The sequence below is a fragment of the Pollicipes pollicipes genome, unplaced genomic scaffold (genome assembly GCF_011947565.3).
Source record: "Pollicipes pollicipes isolate AB1234 unplaced genomic scaffold, Ppol_2.1 Scaffold_6686;HRSCAF=7923_pilon_pilon_pilon, whole genome shotgun sequence".
Lineage (NCBI taxonomy): Eukaryota > Metazoa > Arthropoda > Thecostraca > Pollicipedomorpha > Pollicipedidae > Pollicipes > Pollicipes pollicipes.
In genome coordinates, this window is record NW_023596921.1 from 37,603,231 (window position 1) to 37,627,141 (window position 23,911).

The 23,911-nt window shown below is 62.5% G+C and overlaps 1 protein-coding gene across 1 annotated transcript; it reads left to right on the plus strand.

The window, feature by feature from the left end:
- The first annotated feature begins 347 nt into the window (after window positions 1-347).
- On the plus strand, window positions 348-23,907 carry LOC119108271 (pyruvate carboxylase, mitochondrial). The gene is made up of 19 exons (XM_037231849.1): window positions 348-358; window positions 747-930; window positions 1,691-1,874; window positions 3,765-3,910; window positions 7,057-7,281; window positions 9,472-9,635; window positions 10,530-10,703; window positions 11,689-11,860; window positions 12,197-12,428; window positions 13,417-13,443; window positions 15,448-15,617; window positions 16,345-16,559; window positions 17,097-17,337; window positions 18,015-18,264; window positions 19,355-19,599; window positions 20,007-20,186; window positions 20,928-21,173; window positions 21,564-21,707; window positions 22,084-23,907. The coding sequence occupies exons 1-19, from the start codon at window positions 348-350 to the stop codon at window positions 22,330-22,332; spliced, it is 3,459 nt and encodes a 1,152-aa protein (XP_037087744.1). The 3' UTR covers window positions 22,333-23,907.
- Window positions 23,908-23,911: the final 4 nt, after the last annotated feature.

Below are 23,911 nucleotides of genomic sequence, written 5' to 3' on the forward strand. Positions count from 1 at the left end.
TTCATGTAGTCGCATGATATTAAGTTTCATCATCCATCATCACTTTTGTCAGGGCTCTGCAAACACCTGGTGTCGCCATGATGCTGTGGTCATTGCGTGGCCACCACCTGCTGCCTGGGAGCCGGCAGACCCTGCTGAGATGGGTCAGGTACCAGTCAGCTGGCACCATTGAGTACAAGCCTATCAAGAAGCTGATGGTTGCAAACAGAGGTATGTGAATTTGGACAATGCTCAACTAGGGCAGGTACATGTGGGCTGCTTTGCTTGTGGAGTCCTCTTAAGTCACAGATCTAGATGTGCTGTGAGTTGCACTCTGCCCACACCCACTTTTTTTCTGCCCTCCCTCAATGTATCAGCAGTTAGTGCTGGTAACAATGATTGCATTGTGTTGAGGCATTTTGATCAGCTTGCTAACCATGGTTTCGTGGTCAACAAATGTCTAAAGGGCCAATGCAATGTATGCAATTATGTCGGATTTGTTCTTAATGCACTGTTTGGACGTGTTACGTGCGTGAGCGCGGTGTCATGCTCGTGCTGCGCGCGTCAGGCGCGTGAGCGCGATGGTAGATCGCGCTAGACGCGTCAGATGCGTGAGCACGTTTCCAGACCGGTGCTGAACTCGTCAGACGCGTGTGCACGGTGTCAGGCTCGTGCTGGACTCGTCAGACGCGTGTGGGCAGTGTCAGACCCGTACGGTACGCGTCAGGCGCATGCCCGCGCTGTGTGACTCGCGCGCCCGTCCCCAGGCGAGATTCGATCCGCGTGATGCGTGCCTGCACGGAGCTCGGCATCCGCTCGGTGGCCGTGTACTCGGAGCAGGACACCATGCACATGCACCGACTGAAAGCCGACGAGTCGTACCTGATCGGCAAGGGCCTGCCGCCGGTGGAGGCCTACCTCAACATTCCCGAGATCATTCGCGTGGCCAAGGTTAGCGCGCAGACGCACACAGCGCCTGCCGCCCGTCTTGGCGCCGCGGGCGTGACTGGACCCCGCTGCCAGACAGATGCTTCCCTTCTGCAGAGCTGGACAGATGTGTGTCGGCCAGGCGGGGAGTGTTTAGGCAACTTGGATGCGTGTTATTTATGGTGGTCACTATTAGACTCGACGGCCGGTGCTGATCCCCTGGCGCGAGCGCGTTCAACAACAGAGCCTGTTTGTCAGCCGACGTGTCGTGTGTCCGTTGATTCATGTGCATGTGTTGATCATTGCTGTCGTACCTGCGTGTGCCGTCGAGTTCGGTAGATGTTTGTGTGCGCTAGAGACTTCTGCGTGTAGGTTACGCAGCTGATGAAACCATTCAATTCGACGCACTTTCAGGAGCACCGAGCGTTTAGATGAAAACATTTTTCGTTCACATCTTCGACACTCGCCTTCCCAATGTGCGAAAACAAGGTGGCGTATGCATTCAGCAGACGTGCCTGACTCGCTGCATTATCTGACATGCCATAATGGTGCCCGTGATTTCTGCTTTGGATCCCACCAACACATGTGTGAACTCATGGGATCACACCCATATCCAACGCCAGTGTCGGAATCAGCATTAGCGTCTCCGACACCCATGCTGTCTGAATGTCATGACGAACCGACATGCGCGACCTGTGATATGTATGGGACTGGCCCTCGCCCACACTCACTGCCTTACTGCCGCTGGCCGTTCGTGACCGCGTGACACCCTCCCCGTCCGCAGCACAATGACAGTGGGCACGCCATCCACCCGGCGCTACGGGTTCCGCTCGGAGCGGGGGGCCCGACTTCGCGGCGGGCAGTGCGTCCGATGCCGGCATCCGGTCGCGAAAATCGGCCCGGCGCCGGAACGTGGTGCGGCGCCATGGGCGATAAGGTGCCGCCCGGCGCGCCGCCCATCGAGGCCGGTGAGCTGCGGTGGAAAGGGTCAGGGGGGTGGCTGCCTGGTCGGCTGGCCAGTGGAGTTACGATCGGCACGGACCACGCCGGACTGGGATGTAAGGGATTGGACTGAACTGGACCGGGACTGAAAATGCTGCGGTGGGCTGTAGTCTGGGCCGGGCTGTGGTCTGGGCTGGGCTTGGGGCCTGTGGTCTGGGCTGGGCTTGGGCTGTGGTCTGGGCTGGGCTTGGTGGGCTGTGGTCTGGGCTGGGCCTTGGGCTGTGTGGTCTGGGCTGGGCTTGGGCTGTGGTCTGGGCTGGGCTTGGCTGTGGTCTGGGCTGGAGGCTGTGGTCTGGGCTGGGCTTGGGCTGTGGTCTGGGCTGGGATTGGGCTGTGGTCTGGGCCGGGCTTGGGCTGTGGTCTGGGCTGGGCTTGGGATGTGGTCTGGGCTGGGCTTGGGCTGTGGTCTGGGCTGGACTTGGGCTGTGGTCTGGGCTGGGCTGGGCTGGGCTGGCTGGGCTGGGCTGGGCTGGGCTGGGCTGGGCTGGGCTGGGCTGGGCTGGGCTGGGCTGGGCTGGGCTGGGCTGGGCTGGCTGGACTGGGCTGGGCTGGGCTGGGCTGGGCTGGGCTGGGCTGGGCCGGGCCGGGCTGGGCTGTGGTCTGAGCTGGGCTATGGCCTGGACTAAACAGCATGGTCGGACTGGACAGGAGAGCTTCTGAGCAGGCCCGACCGGGTCTAACTGGGGCAGGCTGTCATCGTCAGATCAGTGTACCGGCCGTGACCGGACTGGTATGTGGTCTCTTCTGGCGGACCAGTGTCGCTGTCCCCGCCAAACCCGGACGGGCGGGCACCTGCCCTGTCCGCAGCGTTCCAAAAAATCGTTCCAGCAGGGTGTGCAGGATGCAAATATGAGTTCATGCTTTCAGAATCCTGTCTCCCGGCGACCCCTGCGCGCGGCGCCGGTTTTCGCTAACCCCTTGCTCTTTGACTCCGAACTCAGATATCCGATCTCCCGGCCCATTTGTCAAGCCTGAGGCGCTTAGGCGCTGGGCTGACCTCCGCCCGGTTCGGTGCTGATTGGCCGATTATGAGAAAAGGGAGGGACAGCAGACAGTGAGCCCCGAGCCGGGGGTGTAATAGCATGAAAAACATGGCCATCCCCGCCAGCCAACTGGTCGGATGCTGAACCGCTGTGCGCCTGGCCCGGTGGGCGTCGGGGAGTAATGAGCGCGCCGTGCACAGGTGTGGAGACCGGCCTGCCGGTGTCGATCGATTCGACGCTGGCCGCTCAGCCCAGACGGCCGGCGTCTGGCACCGGGACGAACGGGCGCACGGCCGCCTTTGGCGATACGTGTCTCGTTTGTATTATGTTCCACCCCTGCTGTTCTACACGGGCCGAGTTGGTGGGGGTGGGTTCAGGGGAGGGGGGGTGGGGACGTTTGTGCTGCGCGGTGGGCTCTGCCGACGGGTCCTCTTGTCGGGAACCAGGGGACTCGCCGATAGAGCGTAGGGCTCGGTAGGGACGAGTGCTGCGATCACATGTGTTGGGGACGTGTGTTATGCATCTGTTGATTAACTGTATGAAACGTCGCAGTAGTGGAGTAAGGCCACCAAGTCATGGCGCAATAAGGGCAGTTGGTAATGCGTTGGGCTGTTTATCGTGCAGCCCCACACATTGCGCAAGTAAGTCATGGGTCGCACTGCGCCTTCTGGCTCCGGCGATTGCGACAGCTATTCCCATATCAGAAATTCATGCTCACGGACGCTGCACGACCTGTAAACAAAGAGACGCAGCGCCCGAGATCCTAGACCACGCGCCCACGAGCAATTTCAGCGAGCAGGGATACCACACAGCGCTAGGGAAGCGGACGCCGCCGTCCGTCCCGCCTGACGGCCGATGTCCGTGTCCCGGCAGGTGTGAGAGTGGTGCCGGGCACGGACCAGCCGGTCACCTCCACCGAGGAGGCGGTGCGCTTCTGCCAGAAGCACGGCCTGCCCGTCATCTTCAAGGCGGCGTACGGCGGCGGCGGCCGGGGTATGCGCGTCGTCCGCAACATGGAGGTGAGCGGGGCGCCGACCGGCCTGTAGCCGGGCGCCGACCGGTCTGTTACCGGGCGCCGACCGGCCTGCAGCCGGGCGCCGACCGGCCTGTAGCCAGGCGCCGACCGGCCTGTAGCCAGGCGCCGACCGGCCTGTGGCCGTGCGCCGACCGGCCTGTAGTCAGGCGCTGACCGGTCTGTAGCCAGGCGCCGACCGGCCTGTAGCCAGGCGCCGACCGGGCCTGTAGCCAGGCGCCGACCGGCCTGTAGTCAGGCGCCGACCGGCCTGTAGTCAGGCGCCGACCGGCCTGTAGCCAGGCGCCGACCGCCTGTAGCCAGGCGGCTGGTAGCCCTGTAGTCAGACGCCGACCGGCCTGTAGCCATGCGCCGACCGGCCTGTAGCCAGGCGCCGACCGGCCTGTAGTCAGGCGCCGACCGGCCTGGACGCCGACCGGCCTGTAGCCATGCGCCGACCGGCCTGTAGCCAGGCGCCGACCGGCCTGTGGCCGTGCGCCGACCGGCCTGTAGTCAGGCGCTGACCGGTCTGTAGCCAGGCGCCGACCGGCCTGTAGCCAGGCGCCGACCGGCCTGTAGCCAGGCGCCGACCGGCCTGTAGTCAGGCGCCGACCGGCCTGTAGTCAGGCGCCGACCGGCCTGTAGCCAGGCGCCGACCGGCCTGTAGCCAGGCGCCGACCGGCTGGTAGCCCTGTAGTCAGACGCCGACCGGCCTGTAGCCATGCGCCGACCGGCCTGTAGCCAGGCGCCGACCGGCCTGTAGTCAGGCGCCGACCGGCCTGGACGCCGACCGGCCTGTAGCCATGCGCCGACCGGCCTGTAGCCAGGCGCCGACCGGCCTGTGGCCGTGCGCCGACCGGCCTGTAGTCAGGCGCTGACCGGTCTGTAGCCAGGCGCCGACCGGCCTGTAGCCAGGCGCCGACCGGCCTGTAGCCCGGCGCCGACCGGCGGTAGCCACTCGCCCGGCCCGGCGATAACATCGGCCGGTGGCGTAACCGGCTCGGTGCGATTTGTGGCGGCGGCGCCGCTGCGATGACGGCTGTGGAGACGGCCGCGTCCCGCCGTGGCCGGCGGAGGGCGACGCAGCGTCGGGACGATGTCACGCGCCGACTCAAACAGCGTTTGGTTCTGCTGAGGCTGACGCAAGGAGCAGAGGTCAGAGGCCAGAGGCCAGCTGAGAGGCGGCCGCCCGTGCCGCTGCGCGACTGGCGCGTGCCGGTGTGTCGTTTATCACGCGATGCACCGCTGAGCCGGGCCGGTGTATGACGGCGTGCTGCGCGGCCTGACCCGCCCGAGAGCCTGCCACTCAATCCGTCCCCTGCCAATCCTTGCGTTACCGTTCTGTCGGTGTGACGCCCGTCCACGGGCCTAGACGAAACGCCGCCCAAACATTCTGAAGCTCGGGTCAAACCGCCTCATAGTTAGTGTTGGTGTTTATTTTGTAAATTACTTAGAAACCTGTTAATTATGGTATTGACGTTCGCAGCATGTTTTGCAGTGGTTGTGGGACCAGGGTCCTTGCTAAGCACGGTTCGTTGCGAAGGCCGTGATCCCACCGCGCCAGAAGAGCAGTGCCAGCGTAACAGGCAATTTCGCCCGAATGATGGTAACACACCACGCAGTGCTATGGCACGGCCGCCTCGTGCCAGCCGGACACTCTCATAGCCGGTCGTCAGTCGGCCGTCCTTGACAGGCCAGAAGAGCGAGCGCGGTCGGAAGACGCGAACCCCAGCAGCCTGCCGCCCTGGTGGCCAGGCTTCCGGCGCGCTGCCGCCCCCGCCGCGGCCGCGGCCGGGACGCCGCCGTGCCGCACCGACAGCACGCAGACCATCACGTGGCGCCGCCGTGTCCTCCCGGCCAGCCTGCGGCATACTTCACGCCCTGCCAGCATGACGCCGCCCGATTGGTCACATGGCGCCCCCGTGCTCGTTTTTTTTATCGCATCTGGGTAACGCGGGATGCGAAACTGAACCCATGACCACGCGACCATCCGGGGCAGTAGACCGGCTATAAACAGGCGGCTGGCGCGGTTACCGGGCGGCCGGCGCGCCCGCGCGCGGATTGGCCACCGGCGGGGTGTGTCCGTGACGTCACCGCTGCCGGTGGCAGGGTCCACGGCCGGTCCACCCGGCCGGCGACGGCCCGGTGACGCACGGCCGACATGCTCGGCCGGCGCTGTCGGCGCCCTGTTTACCGAGCCGCTGCCGTGCGGGCAGAGTCCAGCCGGGGTCGGACCAGACGGCGACCGACTGATCTCGCCGGCGCGCCGGAGGCGGTTGGAAATCCCGAGAGATGTTGTCAGTCACAAGCTGCTGAAGGACTGTTTGTGCAGTGACCCGTACAGCCTTACACCCAATGTAAAGGACGGATGGACAGGCGCAGCCCCGGACCTGGCATGGGGTCATCCGGTCGACCTGACCTCGGCAGACTGGTCGGGCTCTGGTGTCGACCACCGCTCTGTCACTGAACGCAGCGCGCGGTTGACGCCGCGGGAAAGTAGGCGAAAGAGCTACGGAGCAGCTGGACACTGTTTGGATAGGGCGTTTGGGTCTGTTTCGGTTGGCGACGGCGTGCTGTTACTGTCGCGCGGAGGTCTTGGGGTCAGCGGAGCTGAGTTCTAGCAGGCCATCTGGTCTCGCCGGTATTCGGAAATTAACCCCAGCGACAAGGCGCAGTGCGCCTCCTGCCCGGGGTGTCATAGGCAAGTCTGTGTGCAGCGATCCAAGACCACGCCTTGGATGGCTGAAGAGCGGCTGTCGTCGATTCCGAATGCGAGTTGGCGTCCCAAGTCTCAGGCCGGCCGTCGTTTGGGGAGCAGCCCCCATTACCCTTGACCTGACACCCCTCCGTACCCACCCTCAGGAGCTGGTGGCAGAGTATAACTTCCAGAGCGCCACCTGACCTAACTTGACCTGACCTGACCTGAACTAACCCGTCGTGCCCGCCCGCGGGATGTGGAGGGGAACTTCCAGCGCGCCACCTCTCCTGACATGGCCCGCTGTGCCCACTCGCGGGATGTGGAGAACTTCCAGCGCGCCATCTGGCCTGACCTGACCTGACCTGACCCGCCGTGCCCACCCGCGGGATGTGGAGGAGAACTTCCAGCGCGCCATCTGACCTGGCCTGACCTGACTCCGCCGTGCCCATCCCCAGGATGTGGAGGAGAACTTCCAGCGCGCCACGTCCGAGGCCAAGGCGGCGTTCGGCAACGGCGCCATGTTCATCGAGCGCTTCATCGAGAACCCGCGCCACATCGAGGTGCAGGTGATGGGCGACAAGGCCGGCAACGTGGTGCACCTGTACGAGCGCGACTGCTCCGTCCAGCGCCGTCACCAGAAGGTGGTGGAGATCGCGCCGGCGCCCAACCTCGACCCGGAGGTGAGTACGGGGCGGCGACGCAAGGTGGGGGCGCTCAAGGGCTGCGCAGGTGGCTGGGAGCGGTGTTCTGCATTCTACGGGGAAGGGGGAGGGCGCTCAAGGGCTGTGTAATCGGTTGGGAGTAGTGTGCTACGACGCAGGACATGCCTGTTCCGTTTGCACGTGATCACTCTGACCCTGGCAGCGCCCAGTGCATACGGTCAGCGTGACCGTCTCACCAGCGTCATGTTTGTGTCGCGTCGAGAGGCTTGCTCAATGTTAGCTTGCGACATTTCGTCTCTGGAGAAGTGCGCTTCTAGGATCTCGGAACCATGCTCGGCTTCTGGACACTGCGTTTTTCTGCTGCGATGGTTCGTTAGCAGCTCTGCAGACATGTGCAGCGCTCAGATAGCAAATACTACGTCTGCGGTCCGCACGAAGGCCGCATGTGGTTCGGCGGCGCTCCTAGTGTGGCGATGTGGCCTTGTGAGCTCAGCCCCGGTCATCAGTGGCATTCAGCCGCTGATGTCCGTGCGGACCGGACATAGCCTGAGGCCGGGCCACTCTGGACCTGGACACAGCCTGAGACCGGGCCACTCTGGACCAGGACATAGCCTGAGGCCGGGCCACTCTGGACCAGGACACAGCCTGAGACCGGGCCGCTCCGGACCCGGACACAGCCTGAGGCCGGGCCACTCCGGACCCGGACACAGCCTGAGACGGGGCTACTCTGGACCCGGACACAGCCTGAGACGGGACCACTCTGAACCCGGACACAGCCTGAGGCCGGGCCACTCTGGACGCGGACACAGCCTGAGACCGGGCCCCTCCGGACCAGTCCCAGAGTGGCCTGCGTCTCGGCGCTGTTGAATGAGTGCCGGTCAACATGTAGTCACGAGTGTCGGGGGGTTGGCTGGACAGCTGGCCGACTCCTCACCGGCGCGCCGCCATGCTCCGCGCAACGCCCGTATGTCCAGCGCGCGTCCAACGCCAGCTGAATGCTTGCCGTAGCGGCGTGGTCCACCAGTCGAATCTGGGTGCCAAGCGCCGACCTCGCTTGGCCGCGGCGAGACCGTCCCGACTTTCGCCACGCTAAATATAACGTCCTGGTCGGGCCGTCTAATGGGAGTGACGGCGGGCGGCGGCCGCGTTCTCAGTGTCCCCAACCCCACCTGCGCCATGATCGTCCCCCACATGGCCCACGCTGGGTGAGGCTCCGCCTGTGGCGCCGCAGTACAGGCGCGCTTAGTTTTGAGACTTATACTTAACTATATTTTTGCTCGAAAGCCGTTCAACTTAATGTTTCTTCGCAAGAGGAGAAAATGGTTATTTTAAATAGTAATATTTCAGTTCTTAGGAAATGCAAGACAGCGGAAATATCACCACCTTTGCACATTGTTTTGTTCAGTAGGCGGCGCTGTAACGTGGTGATCTTAAGCGGCCCGCTAATAATAGTGCCAGCACCGCTTTTGTTAATGCGGGCACCACTTTTACTTAGTGTCCTCCCACAGAGCCTTGAAGCCAAAAGTTCACTGGACTATTGCGGTGAAAAGATTGAATAGGTGATCAAAAGTGTATGTTAATCAGGAGATACTGCGTTTGTTAGTATATGCAACTCAGCAAAAATATTTGAAGTCCTTCCTTTCCTTCCGGCCCGACAGTTTGTTAGCGGCAGTGCCTCAGCAGAGCTCCGTGTCTGACCGGTGAGGTGGGGTGTAGGGCGAGACCAGCGGCCGGCCGACTGACCTCTGCGGTCCGCCCTCTCGTCTGACCTTTGCGGTCTGACCCGTCGTCTGACCTCTGCGGTCCGACCCTCGTCTGACCTCTGCGGTCTGACCCCTCGTCTGACCTCTGCGGTCTGAACCCTCGTCTGACCTCTGCGGTCCGACACGTCGTCTGACCTCTGCGGTCCGACCCTCGTCTGACCTCTGCGGTCTGACCCCTCGTCTGACTTCTGCGGTCCGACCCCCTCGTCTGACCTCTGCGGTCCGACACGTCGTCTGACCTCTGCGGTCCGGCCCCTTCGTCTGACCTTTGTGGTCTGACCCCTCATCTTACCTCTCCGGTCCGACCCCCTCGTCTGACATCTGCCGTCTGACCTCTGCCGTCTGACCTCTGCGGTCTGACCTCTGCGGTCTGACCCCTCGTCTGACCCCTCGTCTGACCCCTGTGGCCTGACATCTGCTCGTCTGACCTTTGCGGCGTCTTCAGGTGCGGGACCAGATGACGGCCGACGCCGTCAAGCTGTGCCGCCACGTGGGCTATGAGAACGCCGGCACCGTCGAGTTTCTGCTGGACAGCAAGGGTCAGTACTACTTCATCGAGGTCAACGCCCGGCTGCAGGTGGAGCACACCGTCACCGAGGAGATCACCGGGTGAGCACGGCCAGCGGGGCGGCGGCTCTCTGGCGGAGGAGGGGGGGGGGGGCAGTCAGGTCACCGAGGAGATCACCGGGTGAGCACGGCCAGCGGGGCGGCGGCCCTCTGGCGGAGGAGGGGGGGGGGCAGTCAGGTCACCGAGGAGATGACCGGGTGAGCACGGCCAGCGGGGTGGCGGCTCTCTGGCGGAGGGGACAGTCAGGTCACCGAGGAGATGACCGGGTGAGCACGGCCAGTGGGGTGGCGGCCTCTGGCAGAGGAGGCCGGGCACCGCGGCCAGTTCCGAGACCGGTTCGTTGGGTCGCAGTTCTCGTGTGGCTTCCCCAGGTCCCCAGTCTGCTGGGATGGTACGGGGACAGCCCGCTAGGTCTCCTGTCCAGGTGTCGCAGTTAGGCGGGCGGTAATCCATTGTCAGCCAGTCGTTGTAAGTCTAAACCAGCCAGTCTTATGTATTGCATTGAACGACATGTACAGAAGCAGGTGCATTGCATGTATATGTACTTCTTAACCGTCGCTTGCATTGTTGCCGCGTCAGTGAAAAGCCAAGAAATTGCCGCTGGTCACGGAGAATTGTCGGTCAGATGTTCACGCGACAATTGTGTTTGTTTGGCACACAATGTCAGGTATTTTGTGCTGTGGGTGCGGGTGCATCGTCAATGTCGTCTTGTTAGTCTGCCTCTCGGTTTCGTTCCGTCTTTGTGCGTCCCTCGTGTTGCAGCAGTGACCTCTCTGTCTTGTTCACATATTACATGGCCGTCACGTCCTGAGGATGGCATGGACCCTGCGCCTGCCTCGCTGTTGATTCCACTCGGCGTCTTTTCCGTGTTCCGGTATTGACTCTGGCCCGTGCCGAGATGATGACCGTGACCCGGCGTGTCCTCTGTGCCGCAGCATTGACCTGGTGCAGTCGCAGATCCGCGTGGCCGAGGGCCTGACCCTGGAGGAGCTGGGCATGACCCAGGAGAAGGTCCGGCCGGACGGCTGCGCCATCCAGTGTCGGCTGACCACTGAGGACCCGGCGCGCGGCTTCCAGCCTGACACCGGCCGCATCGAGGTGTTCCGCAGGTGCGGCCCGCCGCCGGCGCACACCGGCAGACGCCGCCTGGCACAGGACACGCCGGCACACACTGTCCGGCACAGGACACACCGGCAGACACTCCAGCACAGGACACACCGGCACACACTCCGGCACAGGACACACCGGCACACACTGTCCGGCACAGGACACACCGGCACACATTGTCCGGCACAGGACACACCGGCACACACTGTCCGGCACAGGACACACCGGCAGACACTCTCCAGCACATAACACACCAGCAGACATTGCCTAGCCCATGACACACCGGCAGACACTCCAGCACGTGACACACCGGCAGACACTCTCCGGCGTACGACACACCGGCAGACACTGTCCACCGTCGGCGTATGTTGTCATACATTGGCACAAGACACAGCAGCACACACTGTCTACCACGCGGGCTACGTCGAGCTGTTAGGCAGGCGCGCCTAGGGGACACGAGGGACCGGCTCGGTGCGATGCACGCCAGCACGTACTACTGACCACGGTATGGGCTGCACCGAGGTACACAGTCGGCGTGGTGACGGGACCACTGCCGGGAGTATGGTATACACCAACAGATTCTGTCGACGCCGCGTCCTGTACCGAGGTACTGAGCTGGTGTGCACGGGCCATCCGACCGCGGGACGCGCTGGTCACAGCTGTATCAACACCCAGCGGGCGCTGACCGGTACGGCAGCACAGCCAGCGGGCACTGACGCGGCGGACGGCGGCGGTCCGCGCCGGCGGTCGACGACGTGCCTGTCGAGGAGGTCGCGCCCGCAGGCAGTGTCTGCGTCATTACCGTTAGGTTGGTGATCCGTCGCGCCGTTCGCCGCGCTCGAGCGAGCGAGGCGGTCTCACAACGCGTCGGACTACAACTCTAGTCCCACAGCGCGATGTCTGCCACACGAGTGATTGCGCCAGCCGCGCGCCTCGTCCTCCCGTCTTCCGTGACGCCGCGTACCTTGACGCCACGTCCGGCCGCAGCGGCGAGGGCATGGGTATCCGGCTGGACGGAGCGTCGGCGTTCGCCGGCGCCATCATCTCGCCCTACTACGACAGCCTGCTGGTGAAGGTGATCGCCTACGCCGGCGACGTGCAGGCGGCCGCCAACAAGATGAACCGCGCCCTCCGCGAGTTCCGCATCCGAGGCGTCAAGGTCAGCGGCGCAGCGGCGCGGCGACGCTCCCTCCGGTGTCAGAGCAGGCTGAGAGGGGAGGGGAGGGTCGGTTGGAAGATGTTTGAATGAGTCGTGCGTTTTGCTGGTGGTGGATATGTTTGGGGGAGCGGGCGGCTCGAATGGAGAGTTGTTAAGTGCTGCCATGGCAGTCTACAAGTGAAGGGAAAGCTTCGTATTTTTTTCTCGAATTTCCAATATACCGCGGCCATTTGGCTCATAACCATTCATAACCTAGCAGGCTACAAATCCCAGTGATGGTGTTTTTTTTTAACTGGAAAGACGTTTCATTGCAGCTGACTGTCTCGTTCTTTCCAGACAAACATTCCTTTCCTGTTGAACGTGCTGGAGAACCAGAAGTTCCTGTCTGGCACCATCGACACCAACTTCATCGATGAGAACCCGCAGCTGTTCCAGTTCCAGCCGTCGCGGAACCGGGCGCAGAAACTGCTCAACTATCTGGGACAGGTCCTGGTGAACGGGCCGTCGACGCCGCTGGCGACGGGCCTGCAGCCGGCCGTGGTCACCGTCAAGCCGCCGGACGTCGACGGTACGCTCGCGGCCCGGCCCCGGGCTGCGTCGGGCGTGTGGGCTGTGTCGGGCGGTGTCCCGTCCGCAGGTGGCTGCAGCGGCGCGGTGCCGCCCCGGGCTGCGTCGGGTGTGTGGGTCGTGTCGGGCGGTGTCCCGTCCGCAGGTGGCTGCAGCGGCGCGGTGTCGCCCCGGGCTATGTCGGGTGTGTGGGCTGTGTCGGGCGGTGTCCCGACCGCAGGTGGCTCTGGCGGCGCGGTGCCGGCCGCGCGGCCAACGCCGGGTCTGCGCCCGGGCGCCTCCCGTCCGGTCTGATGTGTGACGCTCGGTCAGGCTGTCGGACGTCGGTGGTCGGGTGGCCCTGGGGCTGCCGGGCTGGGCTGACGTCTGTGACGCGGTGGATATGCAATAGCGTTTATGGGACGGGCTGGCGGGAGAGAACGGGGAGCTAGCTTGTCATGGAAGCAAGGACACTTGAACCAATTTAAAGGTATGTGCTTTTTGGACACCGAACACTGACTTTGCAGGTAGGGCGTCAGCGTTCACTCCCCGGTGAAGTATTGCGATGGATGATGCTAATCCCGGGTTTTTGCAACAATAACTTTGTGATAAGGATGCGTTTGGTGGCTGTGACTACATCAGACGGCCTCAGTGGTTTTTCACTCACTTTTGAGCCTGCTTGCACTTGTCAGAACCCACCCTGGAGTCCTTTGGAAAAGTGGGACATTTACTCGCGCATGCCCGCTGGTCGTGTCACATTCGAGGGGCTCCGAACCTGTGCCCCCCAGCTTACACGTGACCGTCACGCCTCCACACGCTCTGGTTTGTGTCGCTAGTGTGCGCCCTGTAGGTGGTTGACTCACTCTCCTGTGCGTGCTGTGTTGACCCCTCTATGTAGGGGCGCGTCGCCCTGCCCGGCGCGCGGCTCTGTGTCCGATAATCACAGCGTGCCGCTCCTCTTTCTCTGGCCCGATCGGCTGAGCTGACCTGCTCGGCCGCCTGTCTTGCAGAGTTAGCTGTCTCTGCCAACCACGCAAGTACGTCCCGTCGCTTGCACGTGCGCTGACCGCTAAGCCGTGCTTCGCCAGCTGGCATCGGCTCCCCGGTGCCCTGGCTTGGCTGCCCCGCCCCGCACGCGGTGTGGCGTCCCCGGGCGGTCCGCGCTGCTGCGTACAGCCGCTAGGTGGCGGGCCCGCCCCCACAGCCGAGCACGCTCGCCGGCCAGGGACCCGCGTTCGCTGAGAATGCTCGCAGCGCTGGCTGGGAACTCCCACATTCGGTGACATTCCCGTGCGGGCGGGCGGATGGTGCGGCTCAAACTTCTGGAGATGATTTTTTTTTTGTCGCGCTGGGTCATTGAAGTACTGCTGACAACCCGATCCTGCGCAGTCTGGTACCCTATCGAAGGCTGCCTCCGCCTTGCGGTCATTTGCCGCCCATCTGACTATTTATTTATCCCCGAGAGCCGGAGCTAATTTAAGAGCTTACTGAAGGGGGTTTGGCCTACCAATCAGGAACGCCATGGGAGGCAAATGTGCACCAGTAATAATTGTATTACATTATGTCCATAGCGCTACGCCGGGAGCAATTGGAAGGTGTTCTTGGTTAGGTTGTCATTTTGCAATTGGTTAGGGCCTAAGTCTATTTGTGGGAATCAAAATGGTGTGATCGTTATAAGGAAGATGTAGTGTTGAAATTTGGCGGCATGTTCTTTCATTTTACGCTGACAAATTTGGCTTGGAATGGCTGGTGCCAACACGCTGTACACGACGTGGCCGCGTCACAGTATGTCTTTCAAGCTTTCTGGATGGACGACGCTTCCCATTACTATCCTGTTAATGGCCACTGGTGTTTTGCTTCTGAGATGACCGGCGGCCGTGTGATGCAAGCCATATGGCTAGATTATGGACTTTGTTTACTCCATAAGGCTGCAAACTCCGCCACTGATCTGTTGTGGTAGGCATATTTTTCTTGGGAAGGCGGGGGAGGGGGATTGGGTGAATTCAGTGAGCTCAGTGACCGGTCCTGCCCGCCCCCCGCCTGTCCGCGCCAGCGAGTGTCAGCCCGAACTGAGGTCAGCTGAGCTCGCACCGGCCTCCGCCCCTATCACGCCAACGCCGGCCGTCTCCGGAGCCGAGCCCCGCCACCTTACACGGACTGCTGCGGCGGGAGCGCAGCCGGCTAAGCTGAAGCGCGGCGCTGCCGTGGCGCGCAGGCTTCTGGTGGCATCGCTCGCCGTCAGCGCGCAGCTTATCCAGCCCTTGTTTTGGATCTGTGAGCTAGTTGACGGCATGCCAGCATCTCACTGGATCGCTTCGTTTCATGTTTGTGGTGGGGGCCGATATGACGTGATTCAAGTTGATTTTGTGTGGTTCTGTTGGCCGGGTTGGTGATTCAATGCCGCCTAAGTTGTACTTGATGGTTTCGTTGTTGAGGGAACGCAACAATGTTACCACTGTTCCCTTCAATCCTATAGATGTAAACTTTGCGACACTACTGCAAGAATATACACCATTTAGCTATGGATCTATTGTGGGCCCCACTTCGTTTTATGTAAATACGTCATTTGGCTAAGCCGAGGCTTGTTTCGAAGTGAACCGCTTGCCTTTGCATTTGCTTTGCTGTATTATAACTGCAGCATTCTCTGCTTTCACATTGACGCAGCATGCTAGCCAGGCTGAAGAGCTGGTGCGACTGAGTCTGGCTGGCTTGAGCGGCAGCAGCCGGAGTTTGTCTTATTTGCTCCCGATGTCTGAACCTCGTGCTGAAATGTCTTGGAATGCTCCTTTCCAAAGGGATCAATTTGTAACTACCTGAGCGGCAAATCACCTGAAATACAGGGCGTAAAACTCGTGAACATTTTTTACCGTATGTGCCGAGTGTAGCACTTGTACAGATTAGATTATCCCCCTTCATTTTTTTTTTTTTTTTTTGCTGCCGCTAGGAGCCCACGACCTGCGCAGGACTTGGAAGAAGGTCCGATGAGTTGCCTGCGGCGTGTCCTCTTCGGTTCGTGTGACCGGCTTTCTGGTCGCCGGCAGTCGTCACCGAGCCTCCAGCGGGCTGGAAGCAGGTACTGGACAAGGAGGGCCCGGAGGGGTTCGCCCGGGCCGTACGGCAGCACCCAGGGCTGCTGCTGATGGACACCACGTACCGGGACGCCCACCAGTCACTGCTGGCCACCCGGGTCCGGTCCCACGACCTGCTGAAGGTGAGGTCTGCCGCCGATCCTTGCCCTCCCCTACACCGGCCACCCAGGTCCGGTCTCATGACCTGCCGCCGATCCTTGCCCTCCCCTACACCGGCCACCCAGGTCCGGTCTCATGACTTGCCGCCGATCCTTGCCCTCCCTTACACCGGCCACCCAGGTCCGGTCTCATGACCTGCCGCCGATCCTTGCCCTCTCCTACACTGGCCACCCGGGTCTGGTCCCATGACCTGCTGAAGGTGAGGTCTGCCGCCGATTCTTGCCCTCCCCTACGCCGGCCACCCTGGTCCGGTCCCATGACCTGCTAAAAGTGGGTGAGGTCTGCCGCCGATCCTTGCCCTCTCCTACACTGGATACCCGGGTCCGGTCTTGCAACCTGCTGAAGGTGGGGAGGGGGTGGCTGCTGCGGGCTCCCTCCATCTCTCGTCCACTGATCTGGCGCCAGGTCAGCTCAACAGGGGCTGCTATTAGAGATAGAACTCCGCGGGACTCACTGCAACAGCGAGAAAATGCATTTTTATGTCATGATTAGTCCAACATAACCTCGTTGGGCAACTGGTCCCATGTCTACCAAGAGCTCCCCTGAACATCCTAACCACCAGGTGGCGGGCTCTGTCAAATGAACAATGCCGTATTTCCCAAAGCCGCCCGCATGCCTCAGCTCCGTTGCGGCGGCGCGAGAGAGGACCGTGGCCGGCGGTGGCGGTGACTTGCGCGCCGGCGTCGGCAGGTGTCGCCGTTCGTCAGCCGCCGGCTCTCATCGCTCTACGCGCTGGAGAACTGGGGCGGCGCCACGTTCGACGTGGCCATGCGCTTCCTGCACGAGTGTCCGTGGGAGCGGCTGGCCGACATGCGCCGCCTGGTGCCCAACGTGCCCTTCCAGATGCTGCTGCGCGGCGCCAACGGCGTCGGCTACACCAGCTACCCCGACAACGTAGTGCACGAGTGAGACCGAGGGCGCGGCGGAAGGTGGCGCGCTGGGGAGGCGAGACGGCGTGCACGGGATGGGAGCGGATGGCGTGATGGGGGTGGGAGCCGTTCACTGGGGATGGGAGCGGATGGCGTGGTGGGGTGGGAGCGGTTCGATGGGGAGGGAGACGGTGCGGCGGGGATGGAGACGGGGCGGTGTGAATGTGGGATGTGGCGATGGGCAGGTCGGTTGGCTGCGATAGAGGCTGCGATGAGGGATGACCACCAGTTGCGCCAGAAAAGCCTTAGGGGCCAGGTTACTGCGACGTACAGATGTGAAAGACGATGCTATACTACATCTTTCCCTCAGGATAAGTTGGGATATTCCATGACACCACCTTGTTCAGTCCTGCACTTCAGTTCTCGCCTAGTCTGCACGAACTCTCACATTTCCAACAGTGAACGCATCGACATGTTTCAATGTACAGAAGCTCTCCCGTTCTACGCTGTCCGTGGTTGGACATGCTGCCCACTGTCCACACGGTCGGCAGTAGCCAGAAGCTCCGTCCCCAGGTTCTGCAAGCTGTCGGTGGAGGCCGGCATGGACATCTTCCGCGTGTTCGACTCGCTGAACTACCTGCCCAACCTGCTGCTGGGCGTGGAGGCGGTGGGCAATGCCGGCGGCGTGGTGGAGGCGTCCATCTGCTACTCGGGCGACATCTCCGACCCCAGCCGCACCAAATACACGCTGCCCTACTACATGCAGCTGGCCGACGACCTGGTGCGCGCCGGCACGCACGTGCTCTGCATCAAGGTGAGCAGGCGGAGGAGTGACGAGGACAGGGCCGAGGAGCCAGTGGGCCACAGGTATTTGGGATGGCCCGGCATGCCGGGGAACGACCTGAGAGGGTGCCCTGTCTCGATGCCAAAGCATACGTCATCTATACAATGTGCTGGGGACGTAATGACGGAATGATTAGCGCCTCACTGGCCCTCACGTGGGGAGCCGGGGTCGAGTCCCGTTTGCACCATGACCCCTGTGCGACAATCTGGCCACTGCAGTCGCTGCCGCTCCTCGAAAAGGTGTGCGATGACGTGCGCCACGTGTACTTTAAATACAGAAGGTGTTGTGCTGGCAGTGGTGGGGCGCTGAGCTGAGTTGTAGCGACAGTGGTGCTGTGCTCACAGCTGGACCAGCTCCCCCCACACCGTCGCCTGCACCGCTGGATGGTGTGCGGTGATTGGCTGATGTCTAGGCTCTGCCTCTCAGCGCCCTCCCACTCACTGACCAGACCCTGCCTCTCAGCGCCCTCTTGACCACTGACCAGACTCTCCCTCTCAGCGCCCTCCTGACCACTGACCAGACCCTGTCTCTCAGCGCCCTCCTGCCCTCTGACCACTGACCAGACCCTGCCTCTCAGCGCCCTCCTGCCCTCTGACCAGACCTCCCTCTGAGCGGGCGCCCGCTCTGACGCCCGCCCCTCGCCGCAGGACATGGCCGGCCTGCTGAAGCCGCAGGCGGCCACCATGCTGATCGGCGCGCTGCGTAACAAGTACCCGGATCTGCCGATCCACGTCCACACGCACGACACGGCCGGCGCCGGCGTGGCCTCCATGCTGCGCTGCGCCGAGGCTGGCGCGGACGTGGTGGACGTGGCCGTCGACTCCATGTCGGGCATGACGTCACAGCCCAGCATGGGCGCCGTGGTGGCCAGCGTGCAGCGCACCCCTCTGGACACAGGTGTGAGGGGGATAGAGGCGGGTCCCAGTAGCGTGAACGCCATGGTGGCCAGCGTGCAGTGCACCCCTCTGGACACAGGTGTGGGAGGGACATGGGAGAGTGGTATTTTATTACAGCACAATGCGTGCATTTCTGAGGCTCCAGAGCGTGAGGGGGAGACGATTTGGTGGCAGTAGTGTTCGGAACTTTGATATTCAGCGGTCTGACCACGTTTGCTCTCTGACTGCAGAGTGCCGGCGCAAAATGACCTTAGAAGTCGACGCGCCCTGAAACTCCAATCAATTAATTGACTGCAAAGTGCTGCTTTGCCTGTGTCTGACCACAGTCCGCTTCCAACCACAGAGTCCTCTCGTGCTGGGGCCTAGCCGGGTCTGGGTCCTGGCTTTATATTAGCGTGGATACCAAGGTTGTGTCCCGAATCCTGGCGACAGGATCTGTGTATGTCATCAGACTCCTCTGCGCCGTCCGTGTGCATTCTGGACCACCCCAGCCCGCCCGGTGTGTCTGCGTCTGACTGACCGCCGACCGCCGGCAAGGACCCCGCTGTATGTCTGACCGCCGACCGTCGGCAGGGATCCCGCTGCCTGACGGACCGCCGACCGTCGGCAGGGATCCCGCTGTTTTTCTGACCGCCGTCCGCCGGCAGGGATCCCGCTGTCTAACAGACCGCCGACCACCGGCGGGATCCCGCTTTTTGACTGATCGTCGTCCGTCGGCGGGGATCCCGTTGTTTGTCTGACCGCCGACCGTCGGTAGGGATCCCGCTGTTTGTCTGACCGCCGACCGTCGGTAGGGATCCCGCTGTTTGTCTGACTGCCGGCCGCCGGCAAGGACCCCGCTGTCTGACAGACCGCCGACCGCCGGCAGGGATCCCGCTGTTTGTCTGACCGCCGACCGTCGGTAGGGATCCCGCTGTTTGTCTGACTGCCGGCCGCCGGCAAGGACCCCGCTGTTTGTCTGACCGCCGACCGCCGGCAAGGACCCCCGCTGTCTGACAGACCGCTGACCGCCGGCAGGGATCCCGCTGTCTGACTGACCGTCATCCGTCGGCAGGGATCCCGCTTTCTGACTGATCGCCGTCTGCCGGCAGGGATCCCGCTGTCGACCGTGAGTGACTACTCGGCCTTCTGGGAGCAGACACGCACGCTGTACGCGCCGTTCGAGTGCACCACCACCATGCGCTCGGGCAACGCCGACGTCTACCTGAACGAGATCCCCGGCGGCCAGTACACCAACCTGCAGTTCCAGGCGTTCTCGCTCGGGCTCGGCGACAAGTTCGAGAAGGTCAAGCAAGCCTACCGCGAGGCCAACATGCTGCTCGGGGATGTCATTAAGGTGGGCCGACGTGTGTGGACGGTCTTCGGGCGGGTCTGTGGGAATGGCTGTGACCTGTGAGATGCAGTGTTGGGCTTACGAAGTGCATTCGTGTTTATCTCAGTCCCCTCACTTCTCGTTGCCTTGATGTTTGCGACGCTTTCAGTGCCGTGTTAAGTGATCCATGTGTAACACGCTCCTTTCTTGCGTCGTCATCTCGACAGTTTCATGTAAACTTTCTCAGTGATCGTGACGGATATTTCCAATCGCGATGGAAATGTTAGCATTAACTCCAGCTAACTGTGAACTGAAGCGCGGCTGCGAGGCGCGGTCTCCGCTGCCCTGAGCGCCGCTGGTGCCGGCGCCGCCCGGTCCTGGCGTCCAGTTGTGAGAGGCGACTGTGACCCGCCGCCTCCGCCGCCCGACAGGTGACGCCCTCCTCCAAGACGGTCGGCGACCTGGCCCAGTTCATGGTGCAGAACAACCTGAGCGGCCAGGACGTGCTGGACCGGGCCGAGGACCTCAGCTTCCCCAAGTCGGTCATCGAGTTCATGCAGGGCTACCTGGGCGAGCCTTACGGCGGCTTCCCGCAGCCGCTCAGGAACAAGGTGCGACTGGTGTCTGGTGTCCCCGACACATGACGAAGTGGATGGTGCTGGTTGCCAGTTTCATGAACCGACGGGCATCCCCAGAATAGGGAGCAGTCATTGGACAGGATGATTCTGTTTTGTGTGAACCTCAACGTCGTGTCGTGCGTGATTAGGTTGCGCGGGTCTCGTTGGGGCCTTGACGTGTGTGGTATCCTTTGGGGCCTTCGAGGGTCTGGAATCTTTTGAAACGTGCAAAATATTGTCCATTCTCGCATGCTTTCCCGGCCGTGATGTAATGTCCGGGGTCCGAGTGGAATGGCCTCATCATGCGTCAATTCTGACATAATTACTTTGTTTCGCATTGGTTTTCCCGAGTCCGGACCGACTGTACCGCGTTCGGAAGAGTCTTCTTCCCCCAATCCTGATGGCTGTCTCAGTTCCTTTGATATGCCTACACGCACGCCTTACATACTGGTGTGCACCCTGGTCTCAGGTCCTGAGAAGTCTCTCCGCCAGAGGTCCCCAGGACCCTTCCTCGAGTTTTGAACTCGGCCCTGCGTCTCGACGTACCACTGGCATTCAGGTCTGCCATCTCATCCATACCTTTTCCTGGATATCCCGACGCGTCTCCACATATTCTCCATCTCTGTCGCTGGTGTCCCCGTGCTGTAGATCATGAGACGTCGCCCTGCCCCGAGCCTGGACGCGTGTCTCTGTGTTAGCCATTGATGTCCCACCCCCTCGCCCCATCCCACCCAGGTTCTGATGGGCCTGTCGCCCGTCGAGGGCCGGCCTGGCGCCAACATGAAGCCGATGGACTTCGACGCCGTGCGCGAGCAGCTGGAGGAGCGCTTCTCCGACCTCTCCAAGTTCGACATCATGTCGTACGCCATGTACCCGGATGTGGCGACCGAGTTCTTCCAGTTCCGCGAGAAGTACGGCCCCGTCGACAAGTTGGACACGCGCATCTTCCTCGTGGGGCCGCGCGTCGCCGAGGAGTTCGAGGTGGGCCTCCCCGGCCGCCCGCTGGTGGCACGCGGGGATCTGTAGCGGCCGACGGTGCCCTCGCAGTGTGTTCGATCGGTCGTGTTTCGGGTCTTTGCTCTCATGTGGGCTGGGTTTGGTAGCGAAAGTTTATGTCTACCAGCGAGAAGGCGGCAGATGACGGGATGACGCAGACCGTCGTCCACACCTTATGTTTTCGATTTGCGTGCTCCTCGTGACTCCCGAACTCGTCCACGCCCCGTCTGTGGTGTCGTCCACCGCTCGCCAAAGACGAAAGGGCCATCGGCTCTCGCCCCCGTCTCCTTCGCCTCCATCTCACCGGCCTGTCTCCGGACCCGGCGGCCCGTGCTGACCTGAGCTGACCTGACCTGACCCGACCACCGCTGCCAGGTGACGATCGAGCGCGGCAAGACGCTGCACATCAAGACTCTGGCGATGGCGGCCGACCTGACGCGCAGCGGCGAGCGCGAGGTGTTCTTCGAGCTGAACGGGCAGCTGCGTTCCGTGCTGATCCGCGACACGGAGGCTGCCAAGGTGAGCGGCGCGCGCGGCGCCGCGCGGGCATCGCCGCGGACCGTGTCGGCTCTGCTCGGTCCACGGCGGGCCGCGCGTGGCCGCCTGCCCCATGCCTGCCCTCCAGTGCAGGCATGGGGCAGGATGCGCCGGCGATTCGCCGGTTATGATCGAGTCGTTTTAATGTTTGTTACTAACCGCGCGTCGTGCTCTGAACAGCATCGTAACGGGTACCACTTTGTGGTTCTTTTTTCATCATTCATACAGTGCGTTCATTCGTTGTTCGTTCATACAGTTCACTCAAATTGCGTTCACACAATGTCAGCAAAGCCATGAGCCCCGGCCCCGGCCCGAGCCCCGGCGTCCTCTGACCGGGCCCGGCCGGCCGTGTCGGCAGGAGATCGAGGTGCACCCGAAGGCAGACCCGGGCGACAAGCGGTCGGTTGGCTCGCCGATGAACGGCACCATACTGGACGTGCGTGTCAAGCCGGGCGACGCCGTCACCAAGGGCCAGCCGCTGGTGGTGCTGTCCGCCATGAAGATGGAGATGGTGGTCCAGGCGCCGGCCGACGGCGTCGTCAAGACGGTCGAGGTCGACGGCGGCGTGAAGGTCACCGCTGACGACCTGCTCGTCACGCTGGAGTAGGGACGGCGGCGGCGATCCGCGCCGTTCGGATGCGGCTGAGGGCGACGTGAAGCACTGACCCAGCCGACGTCGTCGTCGTCGTGGTCTGTGTCCGGCGGTGTATGTACAGCGACGGCGGCACCGCAGCGACAACGAAGCTGTTGAGTCCAGCGCGGTGTCCGGAGAGGCGCCGCTGTACACCGGCCGCTCGGTCCTCGGTGTGATTCAATGTGATGACTGTGTGCCAGCAACGGCATCTTCCAGCAACGGTAGCCTAGCTGTGGCCGACTAGGGCCCGACTCTAGCTGTGTCTAGCTGTGATCGTGTTCCCTGAGGGGCCTGCCATCGCGACGCGTTCCATTGGCGTTTGGGATCACTGCCGGCAATAGGGAGAAGTGACGGAGTATTCCCGACGATGCCGATGAGACCAACGAAGCATGGGCCGGGGTGGCGAGGTCAAGCCCAGGGTGGACCTACTGGAGCTAGGCCCAGCGGCCGGGCGGTAGTCGGCGTCGCGTTTTCGATCGGATGGTGCATGCTTACGGACAAAGCCAGTCGTGCACGCTTGTTGTTTTGTACTCCGTCATGCTTGGCAATCAGTGCGCGTATAAGGTCTTGCCATATTCGTTAAGTATTGGTTGTGGGCTGTCGCATTTTTCAAGACAAACAATGTGAATCTAATAACTGGGCGGCGAGTGATGTTCCCATGCGTTTGCCCTTTGTGTTTTTAATAACGGTTGGGTGGGTGTTCTTGCGCCATCACTGGCCAGCCAGTGATGGCGCCGATCGTCGCAGCCCTCGGCTGTGCGGCAGGACGCGACCTGGTCAGCAGCAGCCGTGACGGCAGCTCCGCTGCCTTACCGGCCAGCCAGTGATGGCGCCGACCGTCGCTGCCCCCGGCCGTGTGGCAGGACGCGACCCGGTCGGCGGCAGCTGTGACAGCAGCCCCGCCGCCTCTGGCCTGCGCGGGCCGTCTCGCCTCGCCTCGTCGCGTCCTGCCGCACGCACGGCCGCGGCGAACCGCACATCGCGGCGTCGGAACGTAGGCCAGTGGCCGCCCGCTTGGACCGCAGGTACTCCAGCCGGTCCTGCTGAGAGTGGACCCCGCTGCGCACTGTCCGCGATCATCCGGAGCGACGATCAAGTCCCGAGGCGGGAAAGAAGACGTGCTCCGGTGCGATTCTGTATACCCTGCCTGCTCCCCCCCCCCCCCTTCGTCCTTGTGTTCCGGCCGCCTCCGGGTCGGCGCAGTCCCCTGACGCGCGTAGTGCTCACACGGACACCCTGCCGGTCCGGCCCCGCCACCCTGTCTGCCCCGGCCTCGGCCGCCTCAGCCTGTCTGTCCCGGTCTTGGTCCCGATCCCACCAGTCGGTCCATTTCTGTCCGCTCCTGTCTGTTCTCCTATCAATCTCCTCGAGTCCGTGGAGGCAGGAAGGCGGTGACTAAGAATAGTGCAATATATCCACGAGCCGCAGGCGCTCTCTTCCACAGAAGACATCTTCATTGTACTGAGCGAGGTAGTATGTAGTGTGTGTGAAATGTGCTAGCTGTGTTCGCGTGGTTACTCCTCTCGTCGAATAAATTTGAGCATACTGTGTC